We start from the raw sequence: 20,437 nt of genomic DNA on the forward strand, positions 1-20,437 counted from the left end.
TCAGGTGGCCCCTATTTAAGGATGAAGCCAACACTTGTTGAACATGCATTTGAAAGCTGAGGAAAATGGCTCGTTCAAGACATTGTTCAGAAGAACAGCGTACTTTGATTAAAAAGTTGATTGGAGAGGGGAAAACCTATAAAGAGGTGCAAAAAAGGATAGACTGTTCAGCTAAAATGATCTCCAATGCCTTAAAATGGAGAGCAAAACCAGAGAGACTTGGAAGAAAACGGAAGACAACCATCAAAATGGATAGAAGAATAACCAGAATGGCAAAGGCTCAGCCAATGATCACCTCCAGGATGATCAAAGACAGTCTGGAGTTACCTGTAAGTACTGTGACAGTTAGAAGACGTCTGTGTGAAGCTAATCTATTTTCAAGAATCCCCCGCAAAGTCCCTCGGTTAAAAAAAAAGGCATGTGCAGAAGAGGTTACAATTTGCCAAAGAACACATCAACTGGCCTAAAGAGAAATGGAGGAACATTTTGTGTACTAATGAGAGTAAAATTGTTCTTTTTGGGTCCAAGGGCCACAGGCAGTTTGTGAGACGACCCCCAAACTCTGAATTCAAGCCACAGTACACAGTGAAGACAGTGAAGCATGGAGCATGATATGGGCATGTTTCTCCTACTATGGTGTTGGGCCTATTTATCGCATACCAGGGATCATGGATCAGTTTGCATATGTTAAAATACTTGAAGAGGTCATGTTGCCCTATGCTGAAGAGGACATGCCCTTGAAATGGTTGTTTCAACAAGACAATGACCCAAAACACCCTAGTAAACGGGCAAAGTCTTGGTTCCAAACCAACAAAATTAATGTTATGGAGTGGCCAGCCCAATATCCAGACCTTAATCCAATTGAGAACTTGTGGGGTGATATCAAAAATGCTGTTTCCGAAGCAAAACCAAGAAATGTGAATGAATTGTTAAAGAATCATGGAGTGGAATAACAGCTGAGAGGTGCCACAAGTTGGTTGACTCCATGCCACACAGATGTCAAGCAGTTTTAAAAAACTGTGGTCATACAACTAAATATTAGTTTAGTGATTCACAGGACAGAAAAAAAATGTTTGTACAAAATAGTTTTGAGTTTGTACAGTCAAAGGTAGACACTGCTATTTTTTTGAACACACCCCTTTCAACTAATTGCCCAATTGCACAGCCTTAAGAGCGTGCATATCATGAATGCTGGGTCTTGTTTGTTTTCTGAGAATCTACTGAACCTACTGGTAACTTGTTTGCCACGTAGCAATAAAAAATATACTAAAAACCTTGATTATTCTGGTTAGTCACATTGTACTGCTATTATTTTGAACAAGACTGTATATCAGTGCCATTGTTTTGTCTCAAGATGCACACCAGTATAGTTTTTTTGTAAGGTTTGTTTGTAAAAACATCTTAAATGTCCTAAAATCACTAAGGCCTAGTCCTGGATTAATCTAAACTTTGTCCAGGAAACCGTCCCTATATTTACCAATGATTAAACCAAGTAGTGTGTTTGTGACATTTGAACGTCTTGTCTTATCTTAAAACCGAAAGTAAAATGGGTTTTCCTCGTGGAAAGTCGGCATTCATTAAAATTGACCAAATAAAATATTAATGTCCCTTGCCGTACTTCCGCAATAACAACCGTCTGCCTCTACATTATCACTTACTTAATGCCAATACAATTATTCATGTCAATTCACTGTGCATGAACTAATGTTAACAGTTACAACTTTTGATTTTAATATTTGTATTAGTTAATGCTGAAAATAGCATGAACTAAGATTAGTAAATGAAGAGTTTCGTTGCAAATTGAGATAACTCAGTTTTTTTTAATTTTTCAGAAATCTTGTTTTTTGGTTGTGCATTCCAATTAATATCAATTTAACTGCAGTTGGTTTGATTTGATTTAAACCTTCATAACTTAATAAAAAAAGCTAAGTAGCACCATAAAACTAAATAATAACATGATAACATAATAAAAAAACATGTTTTGACAAAAATGTTAAAAACTGAGTTATCTCGTTTTGCAACGAAACTCTTCAAATGATGTAGATGTTGTTCATTGTTAGTTGATGTTAGCTCATTAGGCCCTTAAATTTTGTTTTATTTTTTCCCAAATTCCGTTTTGTCCGTTATAATTTTAGCAAATTCCGTTTTGTCCATTTTAATATTTGGCAATTATTTTTTTCCATTTACTGTTATTTTAGTCATAAAAAGAGTGTGCCTTTAATGTTAATGATTAAAATGTAAGTAAATAAAATAGAAATGACCTTAAATTTATTGAAGTAACATTTTTTCACATTCCCTGTTTGAAACACACACATAAACACTCTCAGTCAACGGAATATTGACAAAACTTAAAAAAATAACAGTTCTCCAGTCACATAAAAGTCATGTGGGAACTGCTTGCAATGGAGGGCTTAGCGTAGATTCGTGGAGAACTGCTTCGCCATGGTTTCAATGTTTTGGAGGGGGTCTGAAATGATGGGAGGGGGTCTGTCGCTCAGATTTACTAACCCCGGTCTGTGTTTCCCCCAGACATAAGTTCTTCTCCCACACAAAGACAGAATTATATTCAAAATATATAAAACTCTGCGTTAACACTAGATTCCATGTTAATTTGCTAATTCTGTGATTCTGTCCGTGATTCCGTGATTGTGAAAATTATAGGGCCCTAGCTAATGAATTAAAAAATGTTAACAAATATAACCTTAATGTAACGTGTTACCTTTCTTTTGTTATTTTACTTTTTATATTTGTGTGCATTTGGATCAATTGTGCCTTTAAATTCTCACCATGTCTGGTAGTATAACTTAGTTTCAATTCATTATTTATTGTATTTTTTGTTTTTTCTTTGTTTTTAATGGGTAATATACCAATGTTCTTTTAGGGCTGTCAACGTAAATTAATTTTAACGACACTTATTAACGTGTGATTAATGCAACGTGCAATTTCTGTTTGACCCTTGGCCTAACACGTTGTAAATAGCCATCAAGCGTCTTAAATGATCTTTATGTGTATGTTTTCTGAGAGGTGTATTGTCCTAAATGCTTAACTAATACAAATCCATGTCCATACACTTGTGTCTGAGATTTTGGTTTGGGTTTTAAAGGCGCAAAAGAGGATGTTTCCGCCGACTGAGAATCCAAAAACGGTTACTGAGTTTTTTAAATGAGCGCATGCGTAAGAACAGCCTCCCTCCTTCACAGCTCATTTCTAGGGAACGCCTTCCAAAACTCGTGCACGAGTATTTAAACACGAGTGTTTGTTTACCACCGGCATATGCTGTGTCGCGTCAGTGGATTCATTATATGAAATGATATGATAATAAACACATAAGACGTTAAAACGTAAGATCAGTCGACGCTACACTCATTTCAACTAGCATGTAGCAGACTGGTCACTGCCTTACAACTACAGTACAAGAACAACGCCAATATACCTGAATAACAGTACAACAATAATTATTCCCCAAAGAAAGAATAATCACTGTTACCTGTCCAGAAGAATTTTTGCGAACTGCGCGTCTGTCTTGACACCTCTCTGTTCCTTCATTGCTCTCCAGTGTTGAAATGTTTTTCCAAGAACGACTCTGGTTAGATTACGTTATTCTGACAATTTTTCTCCTCTTCTCAGCGACTTAAAAAGTCTTTCTTTTACGTCCTCCTTCGGGTTTCTTCTCTTCCATGGTGCAAATTCGAGGAGGAAAGCACGATCGACAATGAAAACAAACCGAAACTAAAGACGGAGTTTTATGCGCTATGCGTATGCGTCACTCGTGTAAATTTACTGGAGTGTGCACGCCTCTCACAAGGATCGTAATGGCAGTGATTGACAAGCCAGAGGGCCAATCGTTGACGCGATGATTGTGTCAACGATTGGCTGATGTTTTTAAGGCCCTACCATATGCACAGATGACATATATTAATATTATTACTTTCAGTGCACCTAATAAATAGTCTTTTATTATTTAGTAAAGACAGTTTCAAGTAGTATTGCAAAAATGTATTAAACAAACATCCTCTTTTCCACCTTTAAAACATGCAGGAATTAAAAAATAGACTGCAGGACTTGCTTGAAGTCAAAAAAATTATTAAGAGAGATAAAGTTTGGGACCTGATTGATGTTAAAAAAGTATTAAAAGTGTCGTCCTTGCACTGACTGGCAGATTCGAAGCGTCCACACACAGACACACCGATATATACAGAATTACAATTTTAAAAATATCGGTTTTGACAAGAGTTCACACAGATATAATCTGTTATGTCTTCAGTGAATGTTTGGTTAACTGTTGTGGAAAAATACAGTAGATCTTAAAATTGTCTGTCTCCGTGTCAATCAAACAATAAAAGAAAGAAAAAAGTTGAACATATATTGATATTGTTTTTGACTTTATGTGAGCCAAATCCATTAGTTTTACAGTGATTTTAAGGTATAGATGCAGTGATTTTGTTTAATAAATCTTTTACTGGATTTTTTAAAAATGAACTTTGCTGACTCAATAATAATAAACATACATTTGCATAAATCATCCATATTTGTCCACAACCATGTTGATTAGAGTATTACAACTTGAAAAGTGTTAAATTAAGGTAAATATAGATAAATGAATATAAATATATAACAGATAAAAGTGTGTGATTAAGTTGCGATTAATCACAAGTTAACTCATGACAATCATGCGATTAATCTAGATTAATATTTTAATCGATTGACAGCCCTAATTTTTTTCAATAGTAGAGTGACAGAAATGGACAGATGTATATGGGACAGATGATAGTGGGAAAGATTGAACAGGACTGATAAAGTGAGAGAGTGATAAAGAGGTAGAAGAGAGTGTGTGGGGGGGGTAGTGCTTGTATTGATTTACAGCTGCATGAAATGTCAGTGAATTATTGAAAGGAAGATTACATGCATAAACATCTCGAATCAATGTGCCTGTATGAAAAGTGTTTCTAAGGTCCCAAACCTAGAGAGCAGACACACGGATACACTTCCAGAGAAGAAACATCTTAACTTCAAACAATCAATTCAAAGTCAAACAGTCATTCAAGAATCAAGTCATTTTAGATTTGACCATCTGTATATTTTTTCATATGAGATGATGGAGTGGCTGCAGTGAAATATTGTCGGATATGTTTGCATATGATCAACTGTAAATTGCCAGAAAAATTTCCATATGTGAATATTGAGCTTAAAATTTATCGTTGACTTTATAAAAGCTGGTAGATTACACGCCAGTCGTCGGACACCAAGTGATGAAATGTTTTATTAGAATTCAAGCTGATGAACAGTAAATAAAGAGCTTCTCATTTTAAGATGTTTATGCCCTCTGGTTATCCCTAAATATTCACCCCTCTCCCACAAATACATACACATTTATCCTGTAAACATAAGCTATAAACAGCTCAACAGTGATCCGTTACACCACTAATCAGGATTTTTTTTAAGAAAGTGGAATATTCCTTTAAAGTCTTTTTTTTTATAACTGCCGTTGTCCCGTGAGCTGGACATCTGTGTTTACTTCAATTTTTTTCATGTAAATTTTAATCTATCACAAAGAAACTGTATATCGATGAAAAGGTCTAAGAATGTCATTTTCAGAAATATTATTTCAAAACATTTTAGCAGTAATAATAATCCAGTAATTTATTAATTTGTGACAAAGGTATGCTGCAAACCGTTGACACCTAGTGGCCATTGTTGGTAAAACCACTAAATGTTTTACACAAACCTCATTTTTTTGTGATAATTTTATGTATAAAATATACTTTATTCATTACAATAAATGTAAACTGCTATAACTGCTATGATTTTTTTATTTTATATTTTCACGTCCAGACACTTAGTGAAATACTTTAAAGTTTCTTCTTTTAAAACAAGACAAGAATAAGGCTTCTAGACAAAAAAATAAGGGAATTGTAAATATTTCAGAATTATTGCCCTTGGATTGATCTCATCCTATTGTCACATTGTCTGGCAGAGTGAGTAAAGATCAGTTAAGAAATCAATAGCGTTTGAAAGCCGACATGTCCAGCCATGGCCTTTAATGCTCATCTGTAGTTCCTGTCTTTCACTCTCGCCCCTCCCTTCCTCTCTCTCTCTCTCTCTCTCTCTCTCTCTCTTTCTCTCTCTGGGTCTTTTGCCGGTAATTTGATTGTGGTGGATAAAGAGACAAGCTGACAACACATCGCAGTGTGTCAGCTAAATGAAAGCAAAGAAGCTGTGCGGGTATAATTTGCCAACAGATTTATGCTTATTACACTAATGATTTCATCAGATTGGATGTGTCTAGGGGTGCGGGGGGTGGGGGCTGGGGTTGCCATAGCCCTTCATCTACCACTGTTTATTTATTGAGCCGCTGTGGTAAAATACTATTCATCAGACAGACCTGTGACCCAGTATTTGCCTAGAAATCATTGCACATAACACATAAAACTGGAGGCCAACAGCATCTCATTTCTCTGAGGATTTCGTCTTTACAACTAAAATGTACATAAATAAATAAATAAATATACAACAACAATAACAACAAATAAATTAATTTTCAAAAGATGATTGTTCCATTTAGTCTTAACGGCGAGTTAAACGGTCCTTTACTGTATATGCATAATCTATATATGGTATCTCTGAATGTCAAGGGCATAAAGGAAATTAAATCGGAAAGTGCAGATAGAGCAAAGGCGATTTTATCTCCAGATGATTGCAGTTTTGATAGGTATTTCAGTGAATTTCATTTTCTCGGGAGAGCGAGGAGATGAGTTAGCAGGCACATTTGCTCATTTTTCTTCTTCGTGATTTATATGAGTTGAGTATAAAACCAATCCCTCAGTCTGTCCTGCCTTTAACACACACACACACACATTTACAAGCACATAAACGTGTGTGTCAGACCATTCAATTAATACAACTGCCTTCCATCCTGGCCTTAGTGTGTGGATTTGTTTCTGTGGATGTGGATTGTGTGTGTGAGAGAGAGAGAGAGAGAGAGAGTGCAGTTAAACCTCTGCTGTCATCGCTCAAGCTTGTTTACATTTTAAATACGTAATGAAATCTTGTTGGCAATAATGAAGGAAATGAAAGTTTGGGAAATTGTAAAAGTGGTGACGTTTGAGAAATGAGCATCAGACTGCTTATTACTATGCAGCGGCAGTGCCTGCCGCAGACACCAAGATGAACAACCTCCGCTTTCCAAAATGCTGTTAGCGCCATCCTGAAGTATGGCACATTGTAAAAAGGCCCCAGATTCCATATTGAGATTATATATAAAAAATATATCCATACACAACATTATGTTTTATAGACACTCAACCCAGGCCTCCTGATATGCAGGATTTGTAATAAATATATATAAATAAACGTATTGCACTGGAACCCATCTTTGCCCTGATCTCATAGGCCTGGATATTAAAAAACAGAATATTGCATTTTCTATGAGAAATATTTATTTATATACTGTATATTTATTTATTTATTTATTTTGGTTATGGAGAGGGGCAGTGGTTGGAAAAAAGTAACAAATGAAACAAGTGAAAATCTGTTATTGAGGAAAAAGAAGTCTTGTGAAGAAGCAAATGTGCAATTGGCATTTTTTTTTTAAGTTTGTTTGCTTTCTGCTGTTTTTATTGCTGCTTTTATTGTTGCTTTATTTCGATTTTAAGAGTTTAACTTTCTCATTTCCACCTAACCTCCTTATAAAAAATAATAGATAAAAGATATTGATATTTCATCCATTGGTTGAGAGAAAAATTGCCACTGTATAGATCCAAGTGATATTTTGTATTTTTATAATTTCACATACCAACATTGCCACTGCATTGTGTGATTCTTTAACAATAGTATCTTTCCTTTGTAATGACACTTTTCATCATATTTAAGCAGCTTATGAAACACTAAAATGCAGAAAAACTATCCTATGCTACCTATCATGCAACATTTTACTTGTTTTTATGAATCACTTTTGTTGTGATCCACTCTAAAGTCTTTTCATATCTCTTTCCATGAAATAAACTATAGTATTTGTTTACAGGCCCACAGGTTGGCCCAAATTATTTATGGAAAATTATACCGATCTAAAACTAAATTAATCTTGACAAACTATATCTAGTTGGAAAGCTCTAAGAGTGTATTCATATTTAATCACTACTTTTCAAAAAGAATGATGTAGTGAGAGTAATTTTGTAAAGTTGTAAAGTTGTTGTTATTACATATTTATAACACTAATACACTGAAAGTCCTAATGCTGTTTGTACTCAAAAAGTCAAGCAATCATGACTTAATTTTTTCTTTTTGGATCCATAAGCGCAAGGGCTTGAACATTTTGAATGATTTCATTTTGGTTATATGGGGCATATAAACTGTTGGTAATAACATTTCTTAGAGTTTTACACTCTTTTTAACATTATTGATGTGATGTTTTTTGTTGTAAATTATAGTTTTATATGAAGTAACCGTTCAGGTGATCATTGTTTTCTTTGGTATCCATGCAACACATTAAACTCATTGTATTTCTCTCCACTATAATGAAGATACACGTGAACAGTGCAATGTGTTGTGTGCTTTTAAGGAGAATTAAGTTCATTCATTGATTAACATAGAGTCAGTCCTGAATACCTTTCATTACACATTGTTACACAAAGTTAAATGATAATTTAAGTCTTTATGAACACCAGATGAAGTTAATTGTTTATGTACACTGTACAAAATTTAACTTCAGTCTTTGTGGCCACCAAGTTAAGTCAACTTAAATAATATAGGTTTTTGGAAGATAAAGTGCTTAATTGAATTGAGGAAACAAGTTTACTCAATTAAATGAGTTCAGTCAACTTTTTAGGGTTTTCAGTGTTTGCTATTATAAATCTTTTATAAATCTTATATATCATTGGAAAGCATGACTTTATTTTTGCATTTTTTGGATCCATAACTTAAATATCTTTGTAATTTATCTGATTTACTCACAAAAGCCATAAACTTTCAAGTGCAAACTTGTTACTATAATGTAAGAATGTAGTTTTCTTATTTCAAAACATTTTGCAGTAGTATTAATGCAGTGACAGTAGTTTATTAATTTGTGCAAACCAAAAACACCTAGTGGCCATTGTTGGTAAAACCCCTACAAATGTAAAAAAAAAAAAACTATTTTTGTGATTTTTAACTTGAAATTTAAGGCTTTATTTTTGTAGTATTTTGGGCATGAATTATTTGATTTTTTATAGTTTTTAACCGCTTAACTTTTTTCCCCTTCTGAGTGGGTGGTAGAAGGGTGATGTTTACCTTCAAATCAGTATAACTCTGGCATTTTTGGTCTAGAAGCCTAATCTCTTTTAAAAGAAGAAACTAAAGTCTTAAAGTTTTTAATTGAAGTGTCTAGATGTGTAAATATTTAATAAAAAAACAAGTATAGCAATTTTGGTTTATTTTAATAAATAAAAAAACGCTATAAAGTATATATTATTTATTAAAATCTTTGAAATAAAACAATCATGCTACAAAACAATTAAACCATAAGTCTCAACTAGTTTTCATCCAAATTCAAGATAAAATTACAAAATCTGAGGTTAAAAAGCCTATCAATTACAGTATGACATCTGAAATCTAGAGGAAAATCTATTCCCCTATCACTGAAAGATGATTCATTTAAAAAAAAACACGTCGGTCAAGCTTAGTTGGACAAAATTATTATCTTGCCACCTATTTATCTTTTTCAATTGAGTGATTTAAATAAGTATATATGTTTGTGTTTTTTTTTTACCACAGAATGTTACTTTACTAAGATTGCCATAAACTGTAAGATCCATCTGTTCATCTGGGTTTTTTTTTATTGCAGTATGACTGGAGAGAGGGGGTTTATCTGAACATTCAATAATGCTATACCTTTATTTCTTTTGGCTTGATTGATGACCAAAAAACCTTTCTGATAACAATGTAAAGAGCGCAGTTCAACAAAACACATAGAAGAGGCACCCGCGTTTTTTAAAAGTTGGCTATACTGCGGTGTCAAACACCAGCAGATATCCAAGATGAGCTTGATATGTTTGTCATAAAAGACACAGCAGAGTGACAGTTTTACATTAAAGCGGGTCAATGTATTTCTACACTGTCATCGTGGATGACGTTTTTACAAAGTGACATCTTTACAGTTTGATAAATCAGATTTAAGCTGAATAATGCATGTTGCCATGCTGGATCCACACTTCCATTTTATCCTATTAACATTTAAGTTCTCTGTAATCCTACTCGCCATCATAACATCAACACACATCAGCATTATGCGCTCGAGAGTCACTATTCAGGAGAAATGATGAGAGAGTGCACTGATCATTTCTTATTGTGTTTTTCATCAGAAATGAGAGTTATGATGACTTTATAATGAATTTTTTCTTTCACTTTAGACATCTGCAGAACAGGCCAAGGCTCGACTCCAGCAGGTGCTCCACGCTGCAGGTACTGTAGGAGTTTACTTCTGTAATAATGACTTCAAACCTGATGATTTAATTTCTATGTCTTAACCGGCCAATAGAAAAATGCATTTAACTTTAAATTTATTTTTGCAATTAAAACATTCAATGTGATTTCCAATATTTAACAGTTGGCGAGTGTCAACAAAATACTTTATTAAAGCGAGGATTACTGAGGTCTGGAACTAAAAGTATTGTTTTATAGTACAATTGACCTCTTATATAATAAAGACCAAAAAAAATCTTTAGTTCCAAACCCCTTTAATTATCAAACAATTTTCGAATGATTTTCGAATCTTACGACATTTAACTTTTATTCACTCTATGCAAGGAGTGGTTGACCTGCACACATAGGGGTCGATCACACCAAACGCGTTTATGGCAGTTGCAGGGCCTTTTTTTAATGATATTGCCCATCACAGCCAATCATAGGTTTGTCTCCAACTATTAAAAAGATGTTATGCTGAACTCTGACCTTTGGTACAAAAAAGTTAATAGTCAATATGAAAATGAGCTTACCCGTAAATGAGCTTTTGCAGGATTTTATAATGAAGCAGATGTTCGATGACTTTTTAAAGTGTTATCATACCATGACTCAGCTGTCAGTCATTCAGAAACCATATTAAAGGGCCGAGTACATCATCCAGCAGCCGCCCAGCCATCGCTCCTGAGAAAGACACATATACTGCTGGTGTAGGGCTAGACAAGAATAAACAACTGAAAATAAGTCATAACCCAGCAGTTTTAAAAGAGAAATAAGAGGCGAACGTATGAAAAACACGAAGGAGAGAGAATGAAGTTCTCGCCATCTTGTGTTTATTTCCCGTGACTGGCACAGAGTGTATTTGAGTTATTGTTGTTTATGTTGCAGTCACTGCTCTCTGATCATTCCACACATAACCTCTGCTGTATTAAACAACATAATTACAACATTATACCAAACATCTCCCCTCTACCCATCTAAACATGTCTGTCAGAAAGTAAAGAAACTTTCTTCTGTCAGGTTTTTGGCATGCTGTCTTAAAAGAAGCCCATTTGTCTTTCATCTTTTGATGTCTCACCCATCCTTCACTTCGAATGTACTTCATTTAAAGTTAAGGATGTATTACAATTTCGCCCGCCTGATATATACGCCTGCCGTATATCCGCCGTCCCATAATCGAGCTTTAATGTGTCTCTAATGTGTCTCATCATATGGCTTATTTATTTTGTTAATAACGAATAATGTTAAAGGTGCAGTGTGTAATTTTAAGAAGAATCTCTTGACACAAATGCAAAATATTATACAAAACTATATGATCAGGGGTGTATAAAGACCTTTCATAATGCACCGTTATGTTTTTATTACTTTTAGAATGAGATGTTTTTATGTAAATACACAGAGGGTCCGCTTACATGGAAGTCGTCATTTTGTGCCGCCATGTTTCTACAGAAGCCCTTTACTGACAAACTTTTTGTACTAAATTGTCTCCAATGATGACATGTTTGTCCGGTGGGGGCTAACGTAGTTTCTCTATGCATTTCAAACGCGGTGGACTGAGCTGTTGGTTTCAACGCGCAACCTCGCCACTAGATGCCACAAAAATGTACACACTGCACCTTTAATATCATCAAGGTATAAATTTAATTAATCAAGCTCTAAAATGAGTTTATTAATCTGGGGTTAAGCACATCCTTGTAGACTCAATATGTTTTGTTTATTATTATTTTAACATTTAAAAATGTTTTACTTTTAAAAAGCTGCACAAACGTTTAAAAAGTCTTAAAATATCAAAGATTGCCTTACTTAAACTCTGTAAACCAAAGTGGTCTTATTAGACATGCCCTTTGATTCTCTTGTTAATGTGATGTCACACTGATAAAGCCCCGCCCACATGCACTGACTGACAGTCCTGCATTACCGTAGTTTCTGCCCTTAGCAAGTTGTACACTGTCCACCCAATCTGAATAGTGGAATACTGCTGTCTCAGCCTGTATGCATAGGGATGCGATATATTTTTAACTGAAGCTGTTCACTGTCTTTTTTTAAAGAGAAATACAGTGCATCACTATAAAACGGTTTTGTTGCATTACCTGTAGGCCAGTTGTTAGATCCCAAAAATTCAAAATGATTTTAATGCTTCAATAGTTTATAGACGGTAAACAGGCTGAAGGAGCGCTAACCTCCACCCTGTGTCTCCCTGTTTCTCTCACACTTTGTGTCTGTAATAGAACAGATGTTGTTGGTTTTGGAATGGTAATGTCCTCTGACTGAGATCTGTGCCATGCTTTAAGCCCCCGTTCCTCTGTACACCCGCCAAATGCTTCTTTGCAGATTTTTCTATTCCCTTACTTTCTTTTCTCGTCGGAGTCTCCTGAGATCTCTAAATCCTGCCCCGGCGCTTTAAGCTAAGCTGCCCCCACCTCCTGTCCGTGTGTGTGTGTGTTGAACAGATCATCCTCACGTAAGCCGCTCACACTCAATAGTAGAAGGGACGTGGTGGACCTGTAATGAGGTCCCTTCTTAAAATCTCTCTCTCTTTTATGGGTGTCTTGTTCTCTAGGGTCCCTGACCCCGTGCAGACGGCTCATTCAAAGCGCTACATCATTGTATCAATTTGCTTCTCTTACTCCACCTAAATCCACTCTCACTAATAAGTGTACAAACATATTCCTAAAACTGAATAACTTTGTAATTCTGCAGTAACATTTAAATGAGTCAAATTGAAAGATTTGAAAAGTTTTCTAAATCTAAAAGGGAATTCACATATACACAGTATTCGTTTTTTTCTGTAATGTTTGCTTACAGAACATAAAACTTGGCTTGACTTCATAGAAATGATTCACAAAAAAAGAGGTGATTTCCCTACTGGCCCCCTTAAGGTCCAGACCTCAACCCCATCGAGCAAATTTAGGACAAGTTGAAAATGTAGAAGGCATTGGATAACATTACTGATAAAGCTATGAGGAAATATATATACACACACACACCAAAGGGCCATTGATTGCTTTATTCTGATTGGTTGAAAACTGTTCCACAGATATGAATTATTTTTCAATAAACGCATTTTTCAACCTGTCTTAAAATAGCAATGTCTTAGCAAAGTCTGTGTGTAAGCATGGTTTAAGTGAAATAATTGTCTCCAGTCCTTTGAATTATTAAAAAAAATTCAAAGGCCCATTGTCAATTATTTCTTATATATAATACAGTGTTCGAATTGAGGTAGCCTGTGGTGGTCCGGGACCTCCTATAAGCATTTAGGGACCCCCTATAAAGCACAAAAATGTAAATTAGCTCCCCTGGTTTTTACTAAATTTAAATACTACATGGATCTAAAATTCTTGTACTGCACTGCCACAAAGCCATACTGTCCATTCATATAACCAACGTTCGAAAGATTTCTGTCTGAAATAAATGTAAACTCTCAAGTGCACCTCATGCTGTTTCCTGGAGGAATTTAGAGATTTTTAGATTTAGGATTGGGTTAGGGGCTTTTAAAAAAACGTACTATTAATTCACACTAATTTAAGAGGTAAAAATGGTCACAACAACCCTAGAATGGTGGGTGGGGGGGGCTTAGCTTGGGTACCCCCATAATCTTTGACATAATTCAAACACTGATATAATATATATTGTGTGTGTGTGTGTGTGTTAATAATCCGCCAAGCTTTTGTTTCTTTATATAATAAAAATATCACTGTACTTGAATTACATTTTAAGGCTAATTCAAACACCAAGCGTTCCCAAATATAGTTAGACGTATTGCATCTTACATATTTTAAAATGAATCCACTGAATCATAAAATGCTTAATCCAATCAGCTGTGCGTAAAGAATCGGCTACAACTGAAGTGTTTAGCGGATGCTGTTTGGGGGTTCAAGAGGAGACTGCTTTCTTTTAGCAGATTTCAAACAGCAGCTGGCGAGCTTTTAAAACAAACCCTGGTATGTTCAAATCCAAATTGAATAATTCTCTCTCCTCTTCTCCTCGGTGTGGGTATTTTTAAAACAACCTCTCTCTTTCTCTCTCTCTCTCTCTCTCTTCCTTCTTCCACAGTTTAAACGTGCAAATTAGCATAACATTCAAAAGCAAATATTTTTCATCATGCTGGTTTCCATAATTTCTTCAACATATGGTGTAAATGTTTTTGATGCAAATATATGCAGTAATTTCCAGACGGATTTCAAACAGGCAAGGAACTAAATGAAATGAAAGTAATCTTTACGTTTTCTAACCACTTACTGTTAAGTAAACTTCGCAAAGTAATTTAATTAGCTTGGACTGCTTACTGGGGTTTGTAAGGTGATGTGATCCTGCGGAAGAAACTTCTGCAGTGAGAACAATGAACATAATCTTGATTTCGGTGACTAGACTGTGCCATTTTTAAATTTTTATGCAATTTCCCGACACAATTTCTCTTAAATTCAATAAACAGCATTTCATATAATGCAATTTCCCTCAACAATAATTACAATAATTTCCAACATCTAAAAAATTGCAGTCCTGTTATCAGTCTGGAAACGGTTATAAGACAATTTCTGCCATTGCTTAAAAGGAAAGTTAATCCGAAAATAAAACCCCTCAAGTTGTCCAGATTCAACTCAAGTGGTCAATACCATTCACTTCCATAGTATTATTTGTATCCTACTATGAAAGTCAATGGTACCCTAGATCTGCTCGGTTACAATCATTCTTCAAAATATCGTCATTTGTATTCAACAGGACAAAGAAATGTATAAAAGTTTGGGGCGAGTACATTTTAAGTTAAATCGACTCGTTTAAAGATGCAGCCATAATGAAATATGTTTTTTATTAAACGGGCAAAGAACGCTGCGACCACGGAGCCTACTGTATCGGTTTTAATAGCGGGCAGTACATTAGTGCTCTGATGGATGGCTGGTTGCGAATGATCAAACCGCACGAGTCTCTCAGGTCGCTTTCAGATTGTTGTTGACAGTTTGGCAGACGGCTCTAACTAGCTCACCCACTGATTTCTGTTTAAAGAAAAGCCCGAAAGTTTGAGTGTAACGTGAGGCGAGAGCGAAAAACAGCTTTGACATTGGCAGGGTCTTGTATGCATTATCTCATTATCATGGCCCTCGCTCATTTAGTAAACATTTTAAAATACACTTTCACACCCACATCATTATTTACACTGGGATCGGAGACTGAAGGGATTGAGTTCAAATTGAAGTAATAAAAATGTCTTTGTTTTAGTTATTATTGGCTCATTCATCATCCCATAATTTAATACGAGGAAATAATTGTGCCATCCGCGGCCACTGCTAATGGCAGCGTGCGCTTGTATTTTCTTTGTTGTTTGCAATGAATGAAATTAGGATAAACAACCTTCCTCGTCGTCTATAATCAAGAGCTGATTAATGGATGTGTCGTTTCAGCACTGCTCCTTATTCCAGAACACCTGATATCTTTCCCATAAACAAGTGCTGTTTGTCTAAATACAGAGACCAAATGACGCATTTGATGAGTTTCTGATTGACCCCGTCCCACAGTCGGCCCATTCCTCTCTGTTCGCGAATGCTTTGCTGTGACTGATGCTCTGTCAGTGAAGAGGCACGAGGATTTTTCGACACCCTGATTAATGAGAAAGCCGTCCCACCCCTTCAACTCGGTGGCCCCCAAACTACGTTTTCATAATGAAAAGTCCACTAAGAGAAAGCGAGCAGACCGAAAGGACAAGGGAGTGCTAAATGAAGGAAGTATGTGAAAGAAAGTTGGGGGCAACCTCAAATGTTCCAGTGTTGCCTCATATCCCTTTCACTAATAACAAGTGAGCTTTTTATTAATGTTTTCTAGGTCATGGCTTACAGACAAAAATGCTAAAGTAATGTTGTCATTGTTTATGTTTAACAAATATTGACTCGTGGGCATAAAGAACAGACTAGAAGTGCACCATTTGCAATTTTCTTGGCTGATTCAGACCCCCTTAAAGGACCGTTCTGAGTATGGTTCGCTTTTGGGTTCGTTTGTGGTTTGATTTCTTATTGACATGTAAAAAGCAATGAGGTCCCTGTCCGCTAAATTAATTTAATTTACAGAATTAAATGAATGCAGTTGTTGATTCATGTGTTGGGTTTCACTGTAAGTGTGCGTGTGGCTGTCACATTATTGCTTGCGCAATTGGCAACACAAGGACCGTCCGGGAATCAGAATGTCGTGAGACCGACCGTCCAGCTACCGGTCCAGCTGATCATGCGTAAAATTGGCCAATTTCGGATGGTGGATCGGTGCATCTCTAGAACAGACATACTGGATGTAGGTGTGTTTTGTGTCTTGTTAACTGGCAGCATCATACTTTTTTTTACTAATCTCCCTTTCTCATTTTCTTCCCTTATCCCTTTGTCCTCCGGCACTAAAGGGTGGGGATAAAGAGAAATAAACATTTAAATCATTCCCTCTTATTCCTGTAGTTGCATATTTCTGTCTAATTGGTCTTGGAGAAGTATCCAACAAGTTCCTCAGTTAGAGGATAAATAAATAAAAAAATTACACCAGAGCTCTTTCATCTCCAGCAGAAAACACACTGGGAGAATTAATTGGTTTAATTTTTCCTGCTTGCGTGTTTGCATTCTTCGGCTATTTCTTTTTCCGATCAGGGACACTGTCTATGCTACATCTGTATCGCACATGTATGTCTTTAATGAGTTTGCTGGAAATATAGAGAGGTGTACAAATCTACGGCTGGATTCAAGAAACCTTTGACGGGAATATTAACCCATAATATTGAATTCCAAACTTACGTGATTATCCTTCTTTTGTGAAACTCATTATCTAGTAATGACACTGCGCTTTGTCTCAGCTCTCAAATCTCATTTACCTTAATGCAAATTGAAATATGGCTTGTCAAGAACAAGGAGTTCAAAAAAGTTTGGACAGAGCCTTCCCTCTATTCTCATGACATCTTCATGGCGTAAGGGAGCACACGGTTATTCCAGTGATTTTTTTGATTGCCCCATTTCTTCGGCCTCATTCACACACTTTTCTGTAGTTGGCAGAGATGCTTACCTTGTTGTCAAGGCAACAGTTCACCATCAGATGATTTCAGAGTTTGTTGGGATATCATAACACTCTCCTACTATGCTGACTGAGCACTTTACAATATAGACACTATAATGTGCTTTCTGTATGGCCCTCAAATCATTGTTAGATATGACCGGGATTATTGTTTGTTTAAGCAAAATGCCCAAAAATTCAGCATCACCGGATGTGGATTACTTTTCGTAATTTCCTTAAACAGGCTTCTGTGTGAACACAAACACGTCCTGTAAATGTTCTGGGTTCGCTCCCGTAAAGGAAACCTAGTAACATTGTCATACCATTCATAGAAAACATCCTTTGTGAACAAGAGGCAGAAACAATGCCGCAAGGGGCGTGCCATAGTAACTAGAAGTTATGGTTCAGCTCTTGAACACAGGGAATTACACACAGATCTACATTCACCACGAGAAATGTAGGCAAACTGGACTGAAGTAGAGATCAGGGAGCTTGTCACTATCCACACTGAAGCTAAGATCATTTATCAGCATGACAGCATGATCTTGTCATAAACTAAATGCACAAGTGTGGTTTCTTGAGAGAGGAATCACTGATAATTAGCAAACTTTAGACGCTGTGGGAAACCCTACCAAGTGCAGGACTTTAAATACGTCACTTTTCTTTCGGGATCTTTACGGTATGTACACTCTAAAAACAAACGGTGCTATATAGCACCAAAAGTGGTTCTTTGCTCGTAATCATAGAAGAACCGTTTTTAGTGCCATATAGCAGTGGTTCTCAAATGGGGGTACGCGTACCCCTAGGGGTACTTTGGGGTACTGCAGGGGGTACGTGAGAGAAAGTGGAAACTGACATTTAGGAATAAATTAATAAAATCAGTAATTCATGATGATAGTATTTTTATATGACGTTAGGACTACACAAAGATGCAATAAAAAAATCATCAAAAAATATGATTCAAAAACAAAAAAATAAATCGGCGCACCCGCGCCGGACGATCCGCGCAACGCTATGAAGCCCGCGGTGCGGCAACCGGACGATCCGCGCAACGCTGTGAAGCCCGGGCCGCGGCAACCGGACGATCCGCGCGCATCTCGAGTCGAGGCACTATGGTTAAAATGGATGCCGTCATTTCGGATTCATTTTTGATAAAACGAAAATACAGTCGTCAAGTTCATCTCATCATCTCATATTTAAACATCAAATGTCAAGAGATACCAGAGAGCCATACGTGACATACATGCACATCCCTATTATGAATCCAAAAGCAGTAAATACTCTATGTTTGGATCATCTTTCTAAATCTGATCTTTAATAATTTATTTTTTTTATTCAAAATGTGGTATTTTTGGACGAATCCTACCCATATAAGAGGTGATAAAAAAGTATAAATAAAGACAATATGAAAGTTTTTTTTGTTGTTGTTGTTTAAAAGGATCTGTTCTTTCATTTGATGTATTGTATGTTTATGTTTAAAGAAAAGCATTTTCTGGAAGGTATTACAATTTTTTGAAAAATAAAAAAAATGCTGGCACTGGCTGGCTACTTTTTTTTTTTAAATGCTGGCGGGGAAAGAGTTCAAATCACAGTGAGTTAATAGACAGGTGTCTATGAACTCATTAATTTAGGTATAAGGTGACAGAAGTAGCTCTCGACCACTTTTATTTTTTAGAAAGTAGCTCTCCAATAAAAAAAGGTTGGAGACCCCTGATATATGTTCAGTACTGAGATCATTAACAGTATTTATTGAGACCTGAATCCAAAATCAGGAGCAGGGTCTGCGCGAAATAATAAAAGTTATGAGAGGTGGCTTCTTAAAAGAGGATGCTAAAAAGAAAAAACAAACCAGAGCCTTAAAAAATACCACCAGTTTCGTGATTAATACTAATAAGCAATAAACCTGCTCTGGGGCATCAGATATAATAACTCTCTCACTCTCATTTCGCTGTATCTCAAAATCAAATGTTGTTGACTGGTTAAGGGGTACTTGGCTTGAAAAAATCATAAAAAGGGGTACTTCAGCCAAAAAAGTTTGAGAACCACTGCCATATAGCACCGGTGACGCACCAGTGAAGAACCCTTGTAGAACCAAATAGGGGCCATATAGCACCACTATAGCACCACATATGGTTCTACATAGCACTATATGGTTCTACACAGGTGCTTCACTGGTGCTTCACCGGTGCTATATGGCACTAAAAACGGTTCTTCTATGATTACGAGAAAAGAACCACTTTTGGTGCTATATAGCACCGTTTTTTTAGAGTATATGTAATGTACAGATTCCACAAAATCATTGGCAGTGTGAATGAACAAAAAGTCAAACAATTCCGGACAAATCTTGCGCGCATTTTCTGTGTATTTTCGTAATCTCTGTAAGAGGCACAGCAGCCACTGGACACTTTTTTTTGGGATAAAACACATGATTCCAGCCTTGATTGGAACATGTATTGGCTACTTTGATGATATCTCGGCAATCACATGTAAATGTCATAAATTGAGCAAGACTGGAAAACACTATAAATGACAACTGTTTGAATTAAATAAATTAATTCAACAAAATGTTTTGATATTTTTTGCCAATCTAAGGTGCTGAGAAACTTCACAATGATTGGCATCTGACAAAGCATTCCTTATGGAAATATGTACTTTTTCATGCTGTGAAGTGGGTTTAACAAACATGACCTGTATCTTGTTGCCTTCTACAAGCGACACTTGAAAAAAATTAGACATTAAAGCTCACGTAACTGTTTCTGCATTTCTGATGTAGATCTTGAGTACCTATAGAGTAGCATTACATCATTTATATCTCCGAATAGTCTTTAGTTAAATCAGATTTATAAAAGAAAGATTAGCTTTACAGAATCTTTCCGAAAACGTATGAAAAAATAAAGAAGGAGTTACTACCGCGGGAGGAGCGAGTACGAGTCATGCAACACTATACAACACTGTTTTAACTTATGATTCACTACATGTTCGTGTCATTTATATG

General features: G+C 36.0%; 1 protein-coding gene across 1 annotated transcript in view; it reads left to right on the forward strand.

The window, feature by feature from the left end:
* rsrc1 (arginine/serine-rich coiled-coil 1) overlaps positions 1-20,437 on the forward strand; it is a 161,770-nt gene that overhangs the window by 87,125 nt on the left and 54,208 nt on the right. Inside the window, exon 6 of the mRNA XM_065281818.1 lies at positions 10,383-10,434. Within this exon, the coding sequence (XP_065137890.1) occupies positions 10,383-10,434 (52 nt within the window). The remainder of the gene's footprint in view (positions 1-10,382; positions 10,435-20,437) is intronic.

The sequence above is a fragment of the Paramisgurnus dabryanus genome, chromosome 8, assembly GCF_030506205.2.
Source record: "Paramisgurnus dabryanus chromosome 8, PD_genome_1.1, whole genome shotgun sequence".
Lineage (NCBI taxonomy): Eukaryota > Metazoa > Chordata > Actinopteri > Cypriniformes > Cobitidae > Paramisgurnus > Paramisgurnus dabryanus.